The sequence below is a fragment of the Bombyx mori genome, chromosome 18 (assembly GCF_030269925.1).
Source record: "Bombyx mori chromosome 18, ASM3026992v2".
NCBI classification, from domain to species: domain Eukaryota; kingdom Metazoa; phylum Arthropoda; class Insecta; order Lepidoptera; family Bombycidae; genus Bombyx; species Bombyx mori.
The window spans coordinates 3,008,689-3,032,587 of NC_085124.1; the positions used below are offsets into that span (position 1 = coordinate 3,008,689).

At 37.4% G+C, this 23,899-nt stretch overlaps 2 protein-coding genes across 2 annotated transcripts; both read left to right on the plus strand.

The window, feature by feature from the left end:
- Positions 1-791: 791 nt before the first annotated feature.
- On the plus strand, positions 792-4,858 carry LOC101745678 (cuticle protein 16.5). Its single transcript, XM_004928102.5, has 4 exons — positions 792-841; positions 1,917-1,994; positions 3,216-3,371; positions 4,485-4,858. The coding sequence occupies exons 1-4, from the start codon at positions 830-832 to the stop codon at positions 4,761-4,763; spliced, it is 525 nt and encodes a 174-aa protein (XP_004928159.1). The 5' UTR covers positions 792-829; the 3' UTR covers positions 4,764-4,858.
- A 2,764-nt stretch (positions 4,859-7,622) lies between these two features.
- Positions 7,623-21,556, plus strand: LOC101739602 (endothelin-converting enzyme 2). Its single transcript, XM_012692014.4, has 15 exons — positions 7,623-7,686; positions 10,028-10,133; positions 10,678-10,772; positions 11,729-11,850; positions 12,306-12,489; positions 13,213-13,471; positions 13,811-14,078; positions 15,756-16,046; positions 16,553-16,750; positions 17,111-17,447; positions 18,434-18,482; positions 19,093-19,160; positions 19,727-19,857; positions 20,507-20,671; positions 21,383-21,556. Exons 1-15 carry the CDS (start codon positions 7,623-7,625, stop codon positions 21,554-21,556), a joined length of 2,511 nt encoding a protein of 836 aa, XP_012547468.1.
- Positions 21,557-23,899: the final 2,343 nt, after the last annotated feature.

Here is a 23,899-nt window from a genome sequence, read left to right on the forward strand (position 1 = left end):
CAGGAATGGAGAAACTATTCGTTCTTAAAATCTTTATTAAGATACTAGCAGACCCGGCCACACGTTGCTGTGGCTAAGGATTTTTTTTCTAAGCTAGCGCCCCACCCTCGCTTCGCTTCGGAAACATTAAATTTTATTATTGATAGCTGAGTCCCGCGATGTTACCCGCAGTTATTGTCGTACCGCGGGTGAAGCCGCGGAGCGAAGCTAGTCTAAAAAAGGTAGCCTAAGTTACTTCTTATATCATCAGTTACCTATCAGTGAAAGTCCCGTCAAAATCGGTCCAGCCGTTTCAGAGCTTAGCCGGAACAAACAGACAGACAGACAGATAAAAACTGTAAAAAATGTTATTTTAATATTACAAACAAAGCGGTTATTTCAATATTACAAACAGACACTCTAATTTTATTTATATGTATAGATAACACGTGACCGGCTATGTTACAACAAAAAATTAACAAAGTAAGAACAATTGGATTTCACTGTATTGCGTTTACTACTTACTTATTATATTGTTAATTAAATTAAGCTTTACAAAATACAATAGATGACCACAAACTTATCAACAACACAGTTAATGAAAGGACATCTTTAAAGAAAATTGCTTTTTAAATTATGTGTAAGCAGTGTGTCCCATTTCTTTTGTTAATTAGCTTCTTTAATTGCTTATAAAATACACAGCTGTATAAAGACTCTTTGAAAGTCACACGAGATAATTAATTCAGTCGCCAGGATGTCAAAATCTAGACTGAGCTTTTCAACTAGTATATAAGGTAGACCACAAACTAAATTGGTCACACAGCATTCCGGTACCGGCTAACGGACAACTATGAAGAGCCTTGTAAGTTCTTTGATAACTACACTTTATTTATTACAGAATTTTGATATTAGAGTTTGTGCAAAAAGAAAGCATTGCTTAGAAAATGGTTCTCAAAACTATGTACTTATTAATTATGAATTTAGAGCACATGTGAATCATACAAAATATTAACAAAAAAAAGTAAATCGACTTCAACAGAATATAATTAATTAATTGAAGTAAATTTTATATTATTAAGGATAATTCAAACGACAGTGGTCACATGAAAAGCACCATCAACGAAATATGTACAGCTAGAGAAAAGTTTTGAAGTAACACAAAAATTACAGACTCTCTTTTGAACTCGGTTAAAAAAAAAAAAAAATTTGTTTGGATTTCTTGGACCGTTATGCTGACGGACTAGAAGCTTGAGCACTAGACTATATCTATATTAGACCGAACTATTTTTCTCGTAGTCAATGCCCATTCGTGATTTTGAGAATACCCGAAAACAGATTAGATGCACAATCTCGAATCTACAACTAATTAAGATTAAAGCAATAAGTAAGAGGACGTTTGGATAATTTCATTTCGTTCTTCATAGACTGAGAATTGTTTTTAGTTCCTTCTGTGCTCAGGGATGTATTCCGAGGACTATATTTACGCCATCTCGTGTTTACTACCCAGCGACGAAGAGTAAGTCTCCTTCGTCCATAAGCACTATTCCAGAGATCGTTTCTGGGGCGTGCCATAAATAAGGCTCTGTGAATAAGCTCTTGTCACTGAAATGGATATTGCCTTTAATTTAAAGGCGGTTTGAAAAGTCATTAGCCTTGTGAGGGCTTGTAAATGGGTCTGAAGAGGAGTAAACAAACGTATTTAATAACCATACCATAATCAACCACATTAACCCATTTTATTTCATTATTGTAGACCGGGCGAATTGGTGTGGATTGGGAGAGGCCTATGTCCAGCAGTGGACGACTGTAGGCTAATGATGATGATGATGATGATAAACCCATTTTATTTGTTTACATTATTCGCGACACGATGATGAACAGTTCCTTCTATCTACATAAATTAATTTCATAATTATGATTTTGAATTATTTTTTCAGATTCTATTCGCCATTTTGACCGTAGCAGCCGCCAAACCTAAGCCAGGTGGTCTGTCCTATGACCCTTGGGGCGCTGGCGTAAGTACATTTTACATTACTAGATCAACTCTATGCGTGTAGTAAATATATATTTCAATCGATTAAAACTATAACAAAAACGTGTCTATACAATTAACATATTTTACCTTTGAAGTCGTCGTGGCCTAAAGGATAAGACGTCCGGTGCATTCGTATCTTGCGATGCACCGGTGTTCGAATCCCGCAGGCGGGTACCATTTTTTCTAATGAAATACGTACTTAGCAAATGTTCACGATTGATTTCCACGGTGAAGGAATAACATCGTGTAATAAAAATCAATCCCGTAAAATTATAATTTGCGTAATTGCTGGGGGTAGGACCTCTTGTAAGTCCGTGCGGGTAGGTACCACCACCCTGACTATTCCTGCCGTGAAGCAGTTATGCATTTAGTGGGGCAGTCGTTGTAACTATACTTGAGATCTTAGAACTTATATCGCAAGGTGGGTGACGCATGTACGTTGTAGATATCTATGGACTCCACTAATCACTTAACACCAAGTGGGCTGTGAGCTCGTCCACCCATCTAAGCAATAAATAAATAAAACTTCGATGTACTTCAGTGAGCTGTATTTCATATTTTCTTTATGTGTGTTTGTGTTTTTTTTTTTCTGTCAATATCATCAAGTATCACTCAAAAGCCGTGGGAAGAATGTAATATTATTAGATTAGCCGCAATTTCCCATCCCATAATCCCATTCTCACGGATCGTTTGGAACCTCTGGGTCTGCGGAGGGACTTCGGTTCCCTCTGTATTTTGTACCGTATGTTCCATGGGGAGTGCTCTGAAGAATTGTTCGAGATGATACCGGCATCTCGTTTTTACCATCGCACCGCCCGCCACCGGAGTAGAGTTCATCCATACTACCTGGAGCCACTGCGGTCATCCACAGTGCGTTTCCAGAGGTCTTTTTTGCCACGTACCATCCGGCTATGGAATGAGCTCCCCTCCACGGTGTTTCCCGAGCGCTATGACATGTCCTTCTTCAAACGAGGCTTGTGGAGAGTATTAAGCGGTAGGCAGCGGCTTGGCTCTGCCCCTGGCATTGCTGAAGTACATGGGCGACGGTAACCACTCACCATCAGGTGGGCCGTATACTCGTCTGCCTATAAGGGCAGTAAAAAAAAACCGCAATTTAAGAATTGGGGCTAGTATCACGTTAAAAAAACCGTTTTAATATTTAGAATAGCAAGCTATAATTAATATATATCTATTTATGCAGTTGTCATCATATGGCGCGTTCCATCAACCCTCGATATCAGTAGCTCAGCCAGTTGCTGTAGCTCAGCATGTAGCCGTGGCTCAACCCGTATACCACGCCGCACCAGCTGTAGCTGTAGCTAAGCCTGCCGCCACAAGCTACTCTTCATTCCAGCAGGTATATTCAAGGCTTTTTTATTTTTTCCTACCTAAGCTGAGAACTTTGAGAGACTATTTCAGCGTAACCTAAGCTATTAGGTGAGCTCACGGGGCTCAAACCTGACGACGTTGCTAACACGAACCCTAGCAAGAGCCGTGCTTCGCAGAATCTACCACCGGATCGGAAACACGACCCACTGAGAAGATCCGGCGAGAAACTCAGTGGGCTGTGTCTGTGGGTTAATTTACTCGTCGAGCCCTTCGTCGCAAGCGACGGGTTCGACGTGAACGATGATCGGTGCTTGAGGTATATTCAGGGCCCTGAGACTGCGATACTTTAAGACAAATGTTTTTTCTGTCTGGAAACTAGCGACATCTTGTCTCGGATGCCCCCAAACCTAAATGTTGTTAAAGTTAAAGCATTTAATTATTGTATAACTAAACACAGAAATTTATAAATCATACAAGTCTTAATTTGTTATAGACAAATTGATTAAATTTTATCAATTTGTGGTTTTTGAAAATTTACAAAATTCTTCATTAAAAATAAAATATACGATAGGTAATATGTTACTGCCATCTACAGGAACAATGAGAAACTAATCGAAACGAAGCCATCTAGTGGCCAACGCCCGTAAACATTTTTGTTGAGTGCTTGAGTTGCTTATCTATAACTAATTGATCTGTATTATCTATAGGTATATTATTCAAGAATTATTATTACCTAGTGCTCGCTCAGTGGTCGAAATTCGATCATAATTAATTGAAATTAAAAGTTTGAACATTATTATGGTTCTATTGTCAAAGACTTCTATAATATAATCACAGATTTCGCCAAGGCTGCACTATAGACAAATTATATTAAAGACAAACAATATTATAAAAAACAAAAATTGTTATAAACGGTTACATGCACCTAAAATCGCAAGGTGGGTGACGGCATTTACCTTGCTGATGTCTATGGGCTCCGCTTAACACCACTTATACCATCAAATCAATTTAGCGGTAGACAGCGGCTTGGCTCTGCCCCTGGCATTGCTGAAGTCCATGGGCGACGGTAACCACTCACCATCAGGTGAGCCGTATGCTCGTCTGCCTACAAGGGAAATAAAAAATGAAATTGTCTCAACAGGTCGTTCACCCAGTTTCCGTAGCGCAGCCAGTTGTCCACGCTGCTCCAGCAGTGGTAGCTCAGCCCGTGGTCCACGCAGCCCCAGCAGTGGTTCACGCCGCGCCAGCTGTAGTAGCTCAGCCTGTAGTTCACGCCGCCCCAGCCATCCAGACCTTCGCCCAACCAGTAGTTTCCAAATATGTCTCCGTTGGCTCATATGGTAGTTACGGCGGTGGGTATGGCGGTGGGTATGGCGGTGGCTACGGCGGTGGCTTCGGAGGCTATGGTCACGGATGGTAACGAGAAGAACATGTAATTATATATATTTATTTAAGCGTTGAGATCATGTCCGTCCGGTGGGTGTGTTGCTAATAAAGTGAATTTAATCAGATGCACTTGTGTATTTTAATTTTTTAATTGACCTTTTCAAAAATCTGTTTGCTTAGTGACAGTTTTTTAACCTTTGCCTACGTGTGCCCCTAGGGGCGCTGTTCCAACTGCATACAAATTTGAGTTAACTTTTACGCTATCGAGAACGTTAAAAACTCGCACTAAGCACACAGATGTCTGTTTTTATTAAGCCGTAACGCATTACAAGCAGCAATACGTTTCAGTTTGAAGGGTGGGGCAACCGTTGTAACTATACTGAGACCTTAGAACTTATATCTCAAGGTGGGTGGTTTACATTGTAGATGTCTATGGGCTCTAGTAACCACTTAACACCAGGTAGGCTGTGAGCTCGTCCACCCATATAAGCAATAAAGAAATAAAAAAAAACACGTGAATTTAATTGTTTTTTACATAAACCAAACAAAGGTCAATGTGGTATTTTATATTTAACTAGCTATAGGACGTTTATGTCATATGTTCAATTTTCTCATATTTCGTGTAACAACGCATCCAAAATTACTTCACTACACTTTCACGTAAAGATTGTAAATTAATATAACTTCACTCATAGACCATCTTTTACCGAACGGGATTGGTGTTAATTGCTTGCCGTCAGCCACCTCATGACAAGGTTTGAAGTTTACGGCTATTATCAGCTTATCCGCTTGTAGCAGCTCGCAAATATCGTAAACCCATTAAATAGTTCATTCATACTACTTGGAGCCACTACGTTCATCCACAGTGCACTTCCAGACATCTTTTTTCCCACGCACTATCTGGCTTTGGAATGAGTTCCCCTCCACGGTGTTTCCCGAGCGCTATGACATGTCCTTCTTCAAACGAGGCTTGTGGAGAGTATTAAACGGTAGGCAGCGGCTTGGCTCTGCCCCTGGCATTGCTGAAGTTCATGGGCGACGGTAACCACTCACCATCAGGTGGGCCGTATGCTCGTCTGCCTACAAGGGCAATAAGAAAAAAAACATGTTTGTATAGTATAACAGTTTACAGACTCTTCAAAGCAGAACACATTACTCATTTTCAACTCATCATTCCTCCTCCTCCTTGCGTCGATAATCCTCAGTGCTGAGGGTCGTGGCCTCCTCTAATAACTTTCTCCTGCATCATCTTGCGCCATTCCTACCTGTCCTCAGCTGTGTGGATAGCAACGTGGACTGAGGTATTGAGAGTGGAGCGTATTTGGTCCGACCAGCATTATGTGCACCAGAAATAAGCCGAATGATGGTGGTTACGTGTGCGAACTCACAAGTATCTCCACCACCAGTAATTACGCCATTTAGAGGTCAAAGTATCTATTGTATAACGAATCTAATCTCGACACTGTAGATTGCTAAAGATTCAATTGTTTTAACAAACATTAGTCTCTTAAAGCAATTAATCTTAAAAGAAATAGGACATGTAAAACTGATACAATTGTTAACTAGATAGAGTATAAACAGACAGGTAACTGTGCTGAAATCGTTGTCCGTATTCGAAACATGGGTGCCAAATCGATTTTAATAGTGATGTGAATGTAGCATCTCGATTTACACGGTGATTTATGATGTGTTTTTTCAGCGAAGTTTAACTTCTGCTAAACTCCCACTGCTAAAGTCAGCCCTAAAACGGTAAAATCTAATGAGCTATGATCGGATACTATGGACTTACTGCTTAATATGCGAACACGTAAAACTGGAATAAAAGTCACGAATTTCATTGCTATTGACAGCTTAACACAGAAGAACTAGTAATGGTTTTAGTTTGCTTAAAATGAGTAGTCACGCTTATTGCGTTTGAAAAGTAACTTCTCGATTAATTTACCTAAAAATGCGATTTACCATATTACAAACTAGAACTAAATAAATAAACAAGTATACACATAGATTAGAGTATTGTACGATACCGTATTAATAACACTCCCTTTGCCTGAAGCCCGTCACAAGCCGTCGTAAGTACGGAAGCTCTAAAAACAATAAAACTTGTAACAGCGCACGCACGCAAACGACAAAGGAACGTCACATAAATCGATGTAAATCATACGAATTGTTAAATCGATATTCGTAACGTGGAACATCACTGAACGTCGCGTGCATCGCCCGTCAGTAACAACTATCCTTTGAATCAGCCAAAGTAGTGTAACCATGGATTTTTGTTGATTACAAGGAACATAAGGACCAGGGCATTAGTCTGCCGAAAAACTTGTTGTTCCGGGTAGGGTCAACGGTAAAAGATCTCGTGGACGAAACCCTGGACAGATGCGCTGGACTGGTCAGATGAAAATCCTTACCAAAACCCAACAGATTTAATAGGTCAAGGCTTTAATAAACAAGTATTCTTATGATGATGATGATTTGTGTGTTTTCGTGTGTTATATACATATACAGAACAAAGCAATAATAACCTGACCCCAAATTGCGAATACTTTTAACAAAGATAGCTACTGCGGCTGGGAATGGAACCCGGTCCCCGTGGTACTATAGTCTGGGTCACTAACTGATAGGTCAACGAGGAATGGTCTGGTCGTAGTTAGACGTCATCGGGTATATGAAAGTAACTGAAACATTGTGTTATTTTATGGTCACCCCACGAAAAGCTCTGAATGTTTGCGACTGCACAGAGCTTTCAGTAGTTCAAAGCTCATCGTCCGACTCGCACCGTTTCATCGCTGAAAAACTAGACCAATTACTTTGGGTGTAAAATGCGAAACCGTTCTGTGTTAATGGACAGTCGAGTTGATGTGCTTCTGATTTGTGTACGCTTAATGTTGTAAAGATGGATGCTTGGTCGGCCGGAAATGAACGAGGTCAAGCGGATGCTATGGGGCCCACTGTCACTCGTAAGTAGCTTAAGAATACTTAAGAATAAACAATGGAGTGTATACAAAAACTAAAGAGCATGAACGTTTGTGGCGGAAATTCGAGAAATGTAAGTGAAGACATGATTGAATGAAGGGGCTAAGTACCATTTTTAAGATTTTTGAATTTTTACATTGAACGAAAGTGTTATGTGCCTATAAACCATATTATTACGGACCTGGTGGTAGGACCTCTTGTGAGCCCGCACGGGTAGGTACCACCACCCGCCTATTTCTGCCGTGAAGCAGTAATGCGTTTCGGTTTGAAGGGTGGGGCAGCCGTGTTAACTATACTGAGACTTTAGAACTTATATCTCAAGGTGGGTGGTGCATTTACGTTGTAGATGTCTATGGGCTCCAGTAACATATTTTCTGGGTTTTCTTATATAGCTCCCTAATTCTTGAGACCTTGTGATATACAGGCAGGACGTGGCAAAAACCACGATCAACCCGGTACCATCGTCCGGCCTATTATCATCACTGCCAAACACTTTGAACGTTTAAAGTGCTCTATCGCCACTACCATTCACTTTGAACTTTCAAAATGCTCGGTTTCAACTCTATTGTATACCGACAGCCTTTAAGCCAGAATGCATTACTGCTTCGCGGCAGAAATAGGCTAGACGCCTTGTACTTACAGGTTTGGGCTCACACCATCAATAATTACGCATATTAAAAAAAAAGAGTTGGATTTTAATTACCATAGATAAGCAATCGCTCATCTACTTATAAGTACAATAAAAACGTCTGAAAATCTCAAATTACTTTAACAAAGGACAACAAAAGTGTTGTTTGGTTTGTTGTAAAATAACTGATATAAAATTTACCATGTTAAAATTAAGACAATTTTCGGATTGCCAAATAGAAACACTGATGTGGGAACAATGGCAGTAGTGGGGACGAGACATAATAAAAAAGGCGGTAATCTGGAAAAACGACGGAAAAATCGGTGTGTTATATTATTATAGTGAGCACATATCTAAAGTTTGTACAAGTGGAGTTGAAAATACAGAACTGAAATACAGAATAAACTATTGCAATCTGTGTAATTATTTCTTAGATGTTTGAAAGCGAAGTCTACACAAGGAACACGAATAAATAATCGAATAGGCAAATAAATATTCATGATAATATCCTAACGCTTATATTATCTTCAGTAGCCTTAGTAGAAATACGCACTGAAATTAAATTCCATTGACCTCAAAATGTGTATACGAATTTGTGTGAAATTTATAACCTAGATTTAGTTGCCAGATTGTGTTTCAAAGTTCATACCCTCAAAATGGATCGTTAACTATAAGGGTACATGAGAATGTTTTTGTTTTATAGTAATAAGGCTTAAGGGTAAAACTTACTAATGACTGATAATATTAAAATCAAAATTAATGCGATAGCTTTGAATAGTTAACCTTCTTTAATTCTGCTTCTATATTTAATTGGTTGCTTAATTTCAACTATGAGGACACTGAAATTTTGTTAAATAACTTTTAATGTTTTTGACTACACCCGCACACACCCTCTTACACTCACTCATGCTCAGACTCATTACACACAGAGGGTAAACTAATATATTAATACATTAATTTCAAAATATTTTTTAAATTTTTATATTTTTAGGGTCACATTTTGTCACTTTTATGCAAACCATGAATTTCAGTTTATTTCTTGTCTATTAACTTTTTATTTTTGTGTATCTGAAGTAAAGCTGTTGTATTCTTTGTACGAGGAGCACTGCTGATTGAGATACAGGTTTTATCACCTAGTTCAAGCACAGCAACAGCAACCCGCAAAATTATAATTTGCGTAGTTACTGGTGGTACTGGTGGTAGGACCTGTTGTGAGTCCGCGCGGGTAGGTACCACCGCCCTTGCCTATTTCTGCCGTGAAGCAGTAATGCGTTTCGGTTTGAAGGGTGGGGCAGCCGTTGTAACTATACTGAGACCTTACAACTTATATCTCAAGGTGGGTGGCGCATTTACCTTGTAGATGTCTATGGACTCCAGTAACCACTTAACATCAGGTGGGCTGTGAGATCATCCACCCATCTAAGCAAAAAATAATAATTTCTTTTTGATATGTATTTGTAATTTATTAGAATTTTTATTGCACCTACCAATATTAATTTACTCTACACTACCTTTGGTGGACTGGTAGAGAATACCTTACGCATTAAGTCCGCCAATGTAAATTTTACACGAAGTGTAATAAATAAATTCATAAACGTAACTTAAAACCATTACTCCAAGCTTGGGCCAAAAAAAACCTTCTGCATCGGGCCGTAAAGCCTCCAAAGTATTTCTAGAAATTAGTATTTTGTCTACAGGTACCGCAAGTGCTAAGACGAAGACCCCCTCGCCACCACCGCTCAAAAACGGCAAAGATATCCGGGAGTCAGGGTATCTAATAGCTGTTGGATCCAGAACTGCCAGGTTCCTATTCTACTCTTTTTATATTTTCACAAATCACTTATTTCGACAGTTCATCATAAGCATACGGTAGGCAGCGGCTCGACTCTGCCCCTGGCATTGCTGAAGCCCATGGGCGACGGTAACCACTCACCATCAGGTTGGCTGTATGCTCCCGTCAGGCCTTGTAGGGCAATAAAAAAAAGTCATATACAAATTCTTCTTAAGCTTCTCAAATCTAGAATCTGTCATTTGACGCTTGATATGTGAGCCTGTACATGTATTTTTATGCCTATCTATTTCTATTCTTATCTATTCCAAAATGCTAAGCCGTGGATGCATTTAAAAACTTCAACTTTATGCCTTAAGGTGGGTGGCAGTATTTGGATTCCGATAACCGAGTAATACCTACCTGCTATTACTTGTACCAAGTACCAACCAAGTAATACCTACCTGGTATTACTTGGTCATCGACGGATACACTTTACCACTAATGAATAGTTCTCCTAAAAAGTATGTAGTTCTTTAGCTTAATTCAATTGATGCGAAGGCGAAATTCTTATTTCAGATTCCGTCGAAAACACAAAAAAAGCATGACCCTCATTGTAATTTTAACCCTGATGGCATTTTTATTGATCTTTGCCATCGTAATGACAGTTTTATGTGAGTATTTTTACAATTCCAACTGAATATTAAAAATATATCCGGCTTAATCGACTTCAACAATCAATTGTAGGACATAGTTTTTAGTGACTTTAATCTGGACTAATTTTCTTTGATTTTCATTTAAGTATTTTCCTATATTCCACTGAAACTGTGTGTTATAGAAAACTAATTTAAATACGTCGCGCTATTTTTTCCCGCATTTGAAGTAAGAGGCAGGCTGGATCCATGTCCTAAACGTAGACACTTAGACATAATAATATCATCTATACTAATATATAAATCTATAGTAGTTTTCACGGATGTTCCGTTATAACTACTGAACCATGCATCCGATTGACTTGAAACTTGGTGTCCTTGTAGAAAGTACATGTGCTAATGGATAGGCTAATATTTATATGAGTGTTGGACTCCCTAATAATCATAATGACAATAAATAATAATGTTAACTTTAAATGCCCAGCGAAGCGGGTGAATACGGCTAGTCGTCCATATAATTGATCAAAATAACATTACTTTTATTTATAAACCAATTTCGTTTTAAGGATTTGGAGACCGTGATATTTAAATAATATAACCAGACATCTTCCCGCACTTCGTATATAAATATAAATAGCGAATGCCGAATCATCTCAGTGGGTCGCGGTTCTGCTCCTTTGATATATTCTACGAAGTACTGCTCTTGCTAGATTTTTTTTCTACCTATGCTGATAGCCTTGAGAGGCTATTTCAGCTTCACCCTAACGTTTGTAGGATCTTGCTAGGATTAATGTTAGCAAATTCTCTCAGGCTGAGCCTGTGAGCCCACCTACCCGTCCAGGCGCAGTCGGAATAGCCTAACAGGTTACTAACGAATAGGTAGGAAAAAAATAAAAAATAGTCTCAACATTCAGCACTTCAATTCTTTATTTAACGTCCATTACGTGTTTTGTTTCGACTTGTATACTTGCTTTTAGATGTTCGACAAAAACACAAAAAGCCCGTCCGTTTGTGTGAAACTAAGGAGTGTCTGCGTTCAGCTGCTAGCTTGGCGCTGTCCATGGACCGAACAGCCGATCCTTGCGAAGACTTCAATCAGGTCATTATCGTAGTTGCTTTCTTCCCAAATTTTAGCAAAAGCAGTTGATAATGATCACCTGTATACAAGGAGTACAGGCTTTTAATACTTACTATCAATAAAACTTCAAATCTTAGTGTTCTTTTTTAAAATTCAAAATATAAATACCAAAACAAAATAGGAAAACGTAAAATGAATTTAAATTTTCAGTAATTAAAGTTGAATATCATTCAATAGGTAGCTGACGATTATTGATACTCATTTAAACTGACTTCTTCTTTCAAAAAGTGACAGATAGAGATGTTCGTTATCGACAATTACAATTTAAAACGAAACAATATGACTTGCGGATGTCTACCTTTGACTATAAAAGCATTTAAATACTTTTATCTACTGTACTGTAAAAATACCCTCAAAACGTTAACGTTGTCACCAAAAAGCTTTCTAGCCGATAAAATATGTTTATAAATTTTCAGTATGTCTGTGGCAATTGGGGGGAGGAGCATCCAATGCCCGAAGAATACAGCTCATACGATTGGTTTAGCTACAAGCAAGACAGAGTGCTTGCTTCCATCAAGCTATTTCTCACGAAAAACTCCAGCAAGGATCCCCTGCCGATAAAACAAGCTAGAGATATGTACGCCGCTTGTATGGATGTCGGTGAGTACACACACATAAACTTAAATAATCGTATTTAGGCATCTTTAGTGGCTAGATTTTACTGAAATTAGTCTCAACTTTTGCTTAGATTTAATCAATTTTTAACTACTCACAAATAATATGTTAATATGAAATTCCCCATGTTGTTTTCACTTATCAGAAATTATGAAATTTGCATACAAATAAGCTCAACGGTTCAAAGCCCTCTCAAACTAGATGCTATGCTCATGCTAGATTAATCTAGAAAGTACTTGAATATTTCCCAAGCAATCTCTAGAAATAAGTTATTTGAGATTCATCAATTAAGGCTAGGATTTGGGTGGCACTTTTGCTTAAAGCCTTTGATTAGACTTAGAAATGGTACACATCTGTCCACAATTACTAAAACCGGCCTATAACCACACACTTTATAGACACATTTTTCCAAAATGATGTTAACGCTGGTGGAATTACGATTCGCAGTAGGTGCAGATTATGCACGTTATCTATTTATATAGAAGACATGTCTATACATGTATGTATGCCTCCCATAAGCTACAAAATGGCTAAACTGATTTCGGTAAAACTATACATGAAATTGCCTAATTGCCTAATTGGCTTGCCTGATTCTGTGAGTTTGGTACTGAATCGATTCGAAATGTTTGGCCAACACAGCCGAAACAGGATCACTTATTACGGATAGAAAGTTAACAAGTAAATTTCTCAAACAATTTTTCGTTACAGGCAAAATTGACCAACTGGGCCACCAGCCTGTGTACTCCATTTTAGCCTCGATAGGCCTTCCTTCACACCCAACATACCTCAACATCTCAGAAGTAGATTACTCTACATATACATTCGACTGGGTGGGAGTGGTCACAAACATCAAAGTGCTTCTAGGCATGGATATCCTTATTGGATTCGATATATTCTCAGATCCCTTGAACTCGTCCGCTTACCGTCTAGCATTGGGTTCGCCTGAAACAACCAATCCATTTCCAAGGTATTAAACGTCAAATTATCCCATCGTATTCATTAACTAGACAGAGATATAGACAGACAGAGATATAAGTAAATAGAGGTAGAGACTTATGCTGCTACCGTCTCAAATGTCATTTGCAAACATCAACATTTTGGTAAAATATAAATCCTTATCTGCCTTAAAACCAAAAGTAATCTAAAATAAGGATTTAGGTCGCAATTTTGTCTTTGGTTTTACTGTTAATTTAAACGAGATTTTTGTTTGTTTTACTGGTTTTAAAATAGTAAGTAATAAGCACAATTCATTCTGTATTTTTATATGGTAAAAATATACTTTTGAAAGCATACTGCACTTCTACAGCTTGTACGCAATGCAACGTAAATGGGCCAGAAAAGAATTCCCATTGAGGCAACTCCCAAAACAGAAAGAACATAGCGACTTAATGTACCTCACTCATGATGAAGAAACGTACGCCAAAGTGCACAAACTGTACTACGCTGAACTGTTGAAGATTTTTCTTGAAGGAGAAGGTGGAAACCAAACTGCAAGTTTTGACAATGATGTTATCGTGGAAAAGGTCATAGCCGCTGCCGCAACTTATTATGATATGCGGAATGATTTGTACGACGTAAGTATTTTTTAATCCAATGTCAAGCTATTCCACCCAGCGATGCGGGAGCTTCTCTTAGATCTCTGAGTGCTGATGCCACACATAATTAAATGTATGTATAAAACGTAAAGTCATCAGCTACTCTGTTTCAATTTAAGCAACCATGTACTAACCTTTCCTGTGCCCAATTAAGAATTCATTGTATCACTCCGTAAACACAACACAGCTTTCCGTATTTAAAAGGAGTTTTGAGTACAAACATTTCACGAAAATCAGTTCTCCCTATATTTGAAGTCATGAATGAAAGTGGGATTCGCCCCGAGGCCAGCTCCGTCCTCCGTAAGGGGGTACGACTACCCCAGTAAGTAATATTAGGATCGTTGGTCTACCGCGCTATTTCACCTCCTCCAAGTTTGGGTTGCCCCCAAAGATTAAATCTATATATATAGGTATATAAAAATGAATTGCTGTTCGTTAGTCTCGCTAAAACTCGAGAACGGCTGGACCGATTTGGCTAATTTTGGTCTTGAATTATTTGTGGAAGTCCAGAGAAGGTTTAAAAGGTAGATAAATATGAAAATGCTCGGAATAAAATAAAAATAATAATTTTGTTTTTCCTTTGATCTGTCCCACATCGGACGGATTCCTTTTGTTTGTTTTGAGTTAATTTTATTCCAAAATTAAGGTCTTTTATTTATTGGTTGAGACATTACGAAGTCTGCCGGGTCAGCTAGTAGTTATATAAAAACAAAATATTTTCACGTTACACAATACATAGATATTTCGGTTTCCATTCTTAAGGCGACATCCACGTCATAATGTTTATGGATTTCGAAAACCACTTAACGGTCACTCAACTCGTTAAATCTAGAATGATGAAGAATTAAACTTATATTTGTCCCTTTTTCCTTTAAGTCCTTTATGTACTTACTAACCCAGTGTGAGTTTGTATACTTTAATTACGGAAAAATAAATAAGGGAAATCACAAAATTCAATAATTGACATTTTTATTGGAATTCCAAAGGTACATAATTAACGAAGTTTGTTGACAAAGCGGTACCTAGTAGCAACCAAAATTATGATTTAACCATAGACTGTATAGACAACCACGGACAGTAGACATTGTGAGGTACAACCATATATTAGGGTTGTCATTAATACTAGAAAATGATAGTTATTCATAGATTAATAGTGTGATAGAGCACGATGAACGTGAGACTAATGATTGCGTGTTCAATTTTTATTTCCTTTTAATAACTCGCATGCCGTTGACAATGTGATTGTAATCATATTTATCTATAGTTATATTGATCAAATCCTACTAGTAGGGGTAGCATTCAGGAGTCTGCGCAAAATCTTCTCATCCCAAATACCGCAGTGTGTCTCAAGCCAAAGATCCAGTGTGCGTTGCCAATGATGACGGTCCACCTGATGTTATTTGTTTACCGGATCCTATTGACATCTACAACGTAATTGCCGCCACCCACCTTGAGACATGAGTTGCAAGGTCTCACTTTTAACAGTACAGCGGCTGCCCCGCCCTTCAAACCGAAACGCATTACTGCTCCATAGCAGAAATAGGCGGGGTGGTGTTACATACCCGTGCGGACTCATAAGGACGTTCTACCACCAGTCACTGCAGAACATGATCAGGCTGCACTAATTACCAATGAAATTACTTCATCCTTTTACAGATCGAATCTGAGAACGATACCGAAAGTGAAATAGAAAATTACGTTATACCAAGATACACAGCGGACGAACTCCAAGCCTTAACAGATCAAACCGTTGCTCAAAACAATGGAAGCGTAGTCCCTATATGGAAGAAATACGTGGAAGGGGTATTTAATGTTAGTGAAACTAAACTGGATTTTGGTAAAGAGAAAATATTAGTTGCGGACTTAGATTTGAAGTACATGTCGCGTATGGCAGCGTACGTGGCGAAAATTCATCCCGTTGTTCTGGAATTGTATGTTTGGGTTAAGGTAAATTTGATTTAAATTATTTATTTTTGTTGCCCAAATAAAATTGTCCTTTTTAGCTTTTTGATAGCAACTCACGATCCACATGGAGCTACGAAGTAAATGCTACCATATATCTTTACACCTGAGGTAGAAGTTTCAGTGGCTGTCCTATCAATTTGAGAACTGTGATGGTATTATAAATAGCGTGTATGTGTCAAATACATGGTAGTGTGTCTAATGTTTTTATTTATTGATTTAATGTATTTTTAATGCATAATTTAAAAAAAATATTAACATTCTGCAGTCTTTCTCTATATTCTCTATAAGTGTGCGAAACATACTCCTCTGTCCGCGCAATTTTCATAAAAAAGGATACAAAGTTTTTGCTTCACTTATTAATATATAGATAAACAAAGCGAAATAGTTCTCGTAAAATAAATATTCAAATATTAGAAGTGGATACGAAACTTCTAATCAATTATAACATATTTATTTTAACTTCATTTAAAACAACATACATATTCTAGGTTGTAGAAGTTATAGCAATACACACTACCTCGGAACTCCGATCCCTGTACTACGATGCATACAATGATCTGCAAGAAAGTGACACTAAGATCCCCACTAGAGCACATCTATGTACTGAAGCTGTCAATGATATGATGGGCATGGCAGTGGCTTACGGTATCGCCGATCCTGACTTCGTTAATAATTCAAAACCAAAGGTATTATTTATCCTTCACGAATGACTATCAATTTTTAATAACAATATATTTATACTAGTTGTAGGTCGTAGTGTACCTACTTGTCGCTACTATTCAGTATTAATATTTAATGAGTTTAAGGTCGAATATTGGACGATGATTGAATAATAATAAAATAACAATAAAGGTATTTGTAGCTTCTGGGGCCCTATGTGGACTCAGTCCACATTAAATGTGTTAGAATAAAGTGTCAATTTCGGACTACAGCAAAAATGATAAGCGTGAAAGACATTAAATAAAAGATACCTTACTATAAATACGGGATAATTATTAACAATCTGCCCTGCTAAAAATCATACTCTTTCTTCGTTAAAATTCCAGATTGAAAGGATGATATATGAATTGAAAAATTCCTTAGCACATCTAGTCGGTCAAGTCAAATGGATGGATGACAACACAAAAGTGGCAACATACCAAAAGATTATATTGATGAAGTCTCTAATAGGATTTCCTGATTGGCTAATGGTCGAGGGGAAGTTAGAGGAATATTACAAAGGTATAGAGATCAACAGAGAAACTCACCTGTACAATATGATAAACATAATCCAAGTCAAAATAAAGAACGTGCTAAACAAATTCCGGGAGAATGGCAGTTTGTCTTGGGCTACAGATCCTACTGAAGTTAACGCTTACCACACATTCCAGGATAACACTATAAGTAAGAACATTTTTTAGTTTTTACACAATCTATTCGTTCATAATTATTGGATGAATACGAACTTCCAAATTGAGCTTACACTTAATTATTATCATTTTAAGTAGCCGTAGCAATTCCAAGTATTCTTAATACTCTAAATATTAAGTATATTCTAAATATTAAAATATACTTAAATTAACGTCCTATTTCGTATCTTTCATTCAGTATGAGTGAAGTTTTATTTCCTATTCTTTGGTAGCCTAAAGGTCTATTCCAGTTACGCTCAGACGGGTAAGTGAGCTCACGGGCTCAACCTGAGAAAGTTTGCTAACATTGGCCCTAGCAAAAGCAGTGCTTCGTATATGTATATATAATAAAAAAGAATAAGTTAGAGACCATAATACATGAAGTCAGCGTTGGAACGGTACTTCGATAAGGCTATGCGTCATGATAATCGCCTTATCGTAGCCGCCGCTGACTACTCCCCGAATCCTGATCATGCAGGAGCCAGTCACCGTCGACGCCCTAGACACGTCCTTACGGATCCATCATATCCAATAACCTTTGCATTAGACGCCTTCAGCTCTAACACTAGGAGCAGGCTTAGGGACCCCGGTAACCATACTCGTCGAACTCGACAAAGAGTTCGCCGTGCAACCTAACCCATGAATCAGCTCGCTGAGTTTCTCGCCGGATTTTCTCAGCGGGTCGCGATTCCGATCCGGTAGTAGATTCATTCGCGAAGCAGCTGCTCTTGAGCTGTTGGGTCTCCTTCGGAGGCGCTCGGGTAGCTGCTAGCAAATCCCACCCCTCCTGGCTAAGCCTTTGCTCGCCCATCTGTCCTGGTGAAACTGGAAAGGCCTCCGGGCCGCCAGTAATCCTTCAATCATAAAAAAAAATAAAAAAATACCATAATAAAGAAGCAATTAATTTTATTGATACATATAATACTGAATTTGTAGTACTTTAGCATATTTTACTAATGATTCAAATATTTTGGGACGCAGCCGTACCTCTTGTTATATTACAATATCCTTTTTTTGACTTGGGATTGGAGTGAGTAACCTTTAATATCCTGTCTTATTGAAATAGTTCTTATGACTTTGATTTTGTTCTTATATTGTATATCGCTTAAGAGCTTTTTGTTTCATACCGCATTAATTATTAACCGCATCTTAAATTATTTAATAACACATTCTCATTAAACATCGTATTTTTCTTTAAGCCTTGCTCCTTAGAACCTTGCTCTGCTCATATTCAGTTTCTGCTTATTGTCATAGTGCTAGCAAGCAATTATACTCTAGTGAGTGTTACATTAAGGGATAGTCATTAATTACTTCAACGCATTATAGACGCATAGAAACGACGATATTAAAAAATTCATATCGCAAGTTTGATCACCGCGCAACATCGGATAAATTCATCTTATCTTCGCATCTATGTCACAAAAGTTTAATTAAAATTCTCAAAACTGGGATTTTCCATAACTACCCCTATACCACGAATATACCTATTGTCAATGACTGCTCAATCGTGACCACTCGTAAACATAATTGGCGTTCAAATAATTTTAACGTGTGAATATTTAAGCGTTCAGTTGTAGATTCTAAATTCCTGTACGTGTCTCTATATTTGTATGTGTATTGATATAATTAATTTCTTTCAGTTCGTTGAATTACGGCTCACTAGGCACTGTACTTGGACACGAAATAACTCACGGTTTTGATAGTATTGGTAAGAAAATACTCTGATTTATCTTAATGATTCTATTTTCGACGTCACTAAGGTAGGGATTTCTTCTGCGTTGAGGCAAGTCGACTCAGAACCAGATTACCAAATATCTCATACAGAGATAAAGAATTCGATCACAAATCTACATAAGACCCTGTGACATAGTTTTCAGAGTCACCAACCATTAAAATAACTAGGAGACTCTTTGAAATTAGTAGATGATATCTTTAATTTTAAGCCTTAGCGAAACTTATGCTTGACTAAAGTGAATTGCAAAGCAAGCTCTTCAGAGGCTCACAACTATTATAATAATACGAGGGTAAAAGAATAACGCGACATTTTGTCCTATCAGCTAATAGAAGAAATTTGGAATAGCACATACAATAATTTCAAAACATCTTAATGAATATATTCCGAATAATTGAGACTTTTCTTTCTAAAGTAAATGTTCCTGGCTATCTCTCGAAAATATTCGAAGGCATTTTGTGGTTGCTGCTACTCGCGTAATTGGTCATGTCAAAATCTTTTCTAAAAAAAACCCAATTTCAAAATACCCTGTTCGATTCCAGGTCGCAGATACGACAAATTCGGTAACATGGTCCCATGGTGGACCAATAACACAATAGATACGTTTGTCAACATGTCTCGGTGCTTCGTTGATCAATACTCTGCGTACTACCTTCCTGAGATCAATGAACACGTGAGTTATTTTCGAGTTTGAAACTCGCAAATCTCTATATATAAAAATGAATTGCTGTTCGTTAGTCTCGCTAAAACTCGAGAACGGCTGAACCGATTTGGCTAATTTTGGTCTTGAATTATTTGTGGAAGTTCAGAGAAGATTTAAAAGGTAGATAAATATGAAAATGCTCGGAATTAAATGAAAGTAACAATTTTGTTTTCTCTTTGATATGTCCCCCGTCGGACGGATTCCTTTTATTTGTTTTAAGTTTATTTTATAGAAAAGTTTAAGTTTTCTATTTATCGATTGAGGCACTACGAAGCCTGCCGGGTCAGCTAGTGCTCTATAACAATCTTCTATACTATCTACTCATTCGTTTCCATTGACTGACTCGGTGGTGCAATAGTTAGTATTCGTATAATGAATAGGATTTTTTACTCTTTGTCTTGGTGTTTACTATGTATATATGCATATATTTAAACGTGTATACGTATGTATGTCAGTCTCTGGTACCTCTAACACAGTTAAAAATAATTAGACATCTCTAGTAATTAAAATTAACACAAAAAAAACTATTTAACATGAAAACGTTAATTTGTTTGCATGATTTTTTTATATATAAGTTTTAATTTTAGATAGTATCATAAAATTTCAATTAAATACACAGGTCAGTGGTAAAAACACTTTACCGGAAAATATAGCAGATAATGGGGGAGTCAGAGAAGCCATTGCAGCATTGAAAGAACACCTTAAGAAATTTGGTCCCGAACTCAAGCTACCTGGCTTCGAAGAAATGTCGCCCGAGCAATTATTCTTTCTATCCTATGGAAATGTAAGTGTTGTTTTTTTTATTAATATAGTAACCGGAGCAGACAAAACGAATCGCACCTTTAAAATTATAAAGACCCAACCCCAAAAATGTATTTTTTGGAAAACATCGAATAAAGTTTTCAAACCGAAAAAACATAGAGGAAGGGAAGAGAGTGAAAGAGACCGATGGATAAGTTTGTCTCTTTTAAGCTACATTTGGTCATTTGATTATTAACAGTCGCTGAAAACGGTCGTTCTAGGTCCATTTTTTAATTAAAGTCGAAATTCGAAAAATTCGAAATAGGTCTCTATAATTCTAAAGGCGAATGTCACCAGTTCTAACTGTACTAGCTCGAGATATTAAGTCTTATTTGTAATGTCAGACAGCTGAATCCCCTGCAAAGTGGAACTTGAAACTGGTATTACTTAGGTCGGTGAACGAGCTCACAGCCCACCTGATGTTAAGTGGTTATCGGAGCCCATTGACAACTACAACGTAAATGCCACTACCGTTGCATCGCTAAATACGAATGCACCGGACGTCTTATCCTTTAGGCCACGACGTCTAGGTAGCACTTTAACACATTTTTCAAGCGTGAAGTAATAATTCATTCCGGTTTGAAGAATGTGTATTTTTTTACTAACGTTTTTAACTGAACCGTTTCATTTTATCATTAAAAAAAAACATTAATGACATTGACAGCTTAATGACATTCTGTTACATGCTCGACAGCTCTGGTGTGGAACTTCAACAAAAAGCTCGTTAAAGGTCAACCTGAAAGACGAGCACACCCCTCTGCCCTTCAGAGCAAAGGGCGTCCTGCAGAACAGCGAAGAGTTCTCCAGGGCTTTCAAGTGCCGCCCTGGGTCGTCAATGAACCCGAATAAGCGATGTATTATATTTTAAACTAGCGACCCGCCCTCGCTTCGCTTCGGAAATTGTAATTTATGATTGATTAATACACTATTTAATGGATGTTATTATACATATAAACCTTCCTCTTCAATCACTCTATCTATTAAAAAAAACTGCATCAAAATCCGTTGCGTAGTTTTAAAGATTTAAGCTTACACAGGGACAGAGAAAGCTACTTTGTTTAATACTATGTAGTGATTCGTAGCAAATGACCGAAGTTACTTAGCGCCTCTGACTCTCGCGCCGAGAGTCCTGGGTTCGATTCCCACGTCGGGCAAACACTTAAACTTGTTAAACTGGTTTGTTTGCTCTTTTTCTGGGTGATTATTATCTATATATTATGTATACATTGAAACGTATATAAATATGTATATAATAATCCAATTTTCATAGATCAGTTTTGTCCTATATTTTTGCCCGCCCGCCTACCATATGTTCTTTGAGGACTACAAAATGTAATCCTTTAAAGGAATTTTATAAAAAATTCATGGCTTTGTTTTGTCCATAACATCAAGGACACTTTCGCTCTAAGATGGACCATGTTCTGTCTTCGATGACAAAAATCAATTATATGTAATTGTAAATGAAGTTTAACATCAAACCATCGTTATCTACAATTTTAATTAAGTATAAGAACACTAAAAATCTACTATAAATGTTATAATATAAGTATGTATGACTGTTTTCAAAATATTCAATAATAACAATATGTATTTGTGGCTGTGAAATTATTTATATGTATAAATAGGAAAACCTTTAAAAAAGTGATTATATTAAGTATTAAAAATATTTTGTGACGTTTTAAATGTTTTGCCTTAGACGTAAGTTTAGTAAATCTACTTTTCTAGAAGCAATATTCCTATTACATAATTATATAACAACCAAACATGACACACGGTTCACCGTCTTTGTAATTATAATTTGTAATTAAAAAACCGATTTGGATGTTACATTATATTTATTTTCGAATGGATAATTGAGAAATGGTTAAATCTTAAAAAGTAAGATGAGTTTTTTAGCCTCTTCCAATCCGGAATCCCAAATGCCCCCAAAGCATATTTGGAAGTCCAGCGATTTGACCCTTGACCCAAAAAAAACTTAAGGGTGGGGCGGTCACCACTTAACGCCAGATGGACTCGTTCACCTGTCTACGCAATAAAAAAAACAACCATCTTCATGTACGAAACACATATCAATGTAATAAACATATCTAGAACATTTGGAAATACTAATACAAAATTTACATTAACTCTTTATCATTTATTACATTTGTGATGGACCACATCTTAAGCCTTAGGCTTCTGGTGCAAGAATCGTTAATACAATAGTACTAAAAATTGGAACTAATGTTCGAGTTAAAAGGCATTTACGTACAACTAAGTCAATAACAATTTAATATCAATAAACCCTTCTTCTTACTTTACGTGTATGTAATATAAGGAAACATTGTGTGTTAAATTAAATCACGAACAATTTCAATCGTTTTTTACTTTCGATTATTGATTTGTAATCATGTTTATTCGTTCTTTTAGAAGCTTTATTATTAAGCGCCTTTTTCACCATCATTACGTATTTAATGAGTTTTGAGTATTTCGGCAAGTCATTTTGAGAATACATTGCTGCAAAGTTTTTGGGAATGTACCAGAAGGTGTGTATAATGTCAGGATAAGTCATATAGTTTCAGTGGTAACACCCAAGAACGGACAAGAGAGAGAGAGAGAGACAGAGAGAGTATAGACAGAAAGTCCCAACCCTGCTTATCCACTTGCAGCAGCTTGCAAATATCGTAAACTCATTGAAAAATTCATCCATACTACCTTGAGCTACTACGTTCATCCACAGTGCGCTTCCAGAGATCTTTTTTGCCACGCACCATCCGACTTTGGATTGAGCTCCCCTCCACGGTGTTTCCCGAGCGGTATGACATGTCCTTCTTCAAACGAGGCTTGTGGAGAGTATTAAACGGTAGGCAGCGGCTTGGCTCTACCCCTGGCATTGCTGACGTCCATGGGCGACGGTAACCACTCACCATCAGGTGGGCCGTATGCTCGTCTGCCTATACGACAATTAAAAAAAACATTTAAAATCGTGGCTTACCACCACTATTTAGTGGGTTCATAATCCCACTAAAAATAACGCAAAGGCTTTTGATGAAACCGAAATTCTACTATAAAAGAGTGCCTGATTTTCTCAAAAATGTCATTTGACATTGCCCATATGGCCTGTTCTTGATTGCGAAGTAGGCATGTAGTCGTTTAGAGATCCGGTTAATCTGCATCATTTGCTGTAATAATACTTTACATTTACGAGGTACAAAGGGTAGTACAATAATTA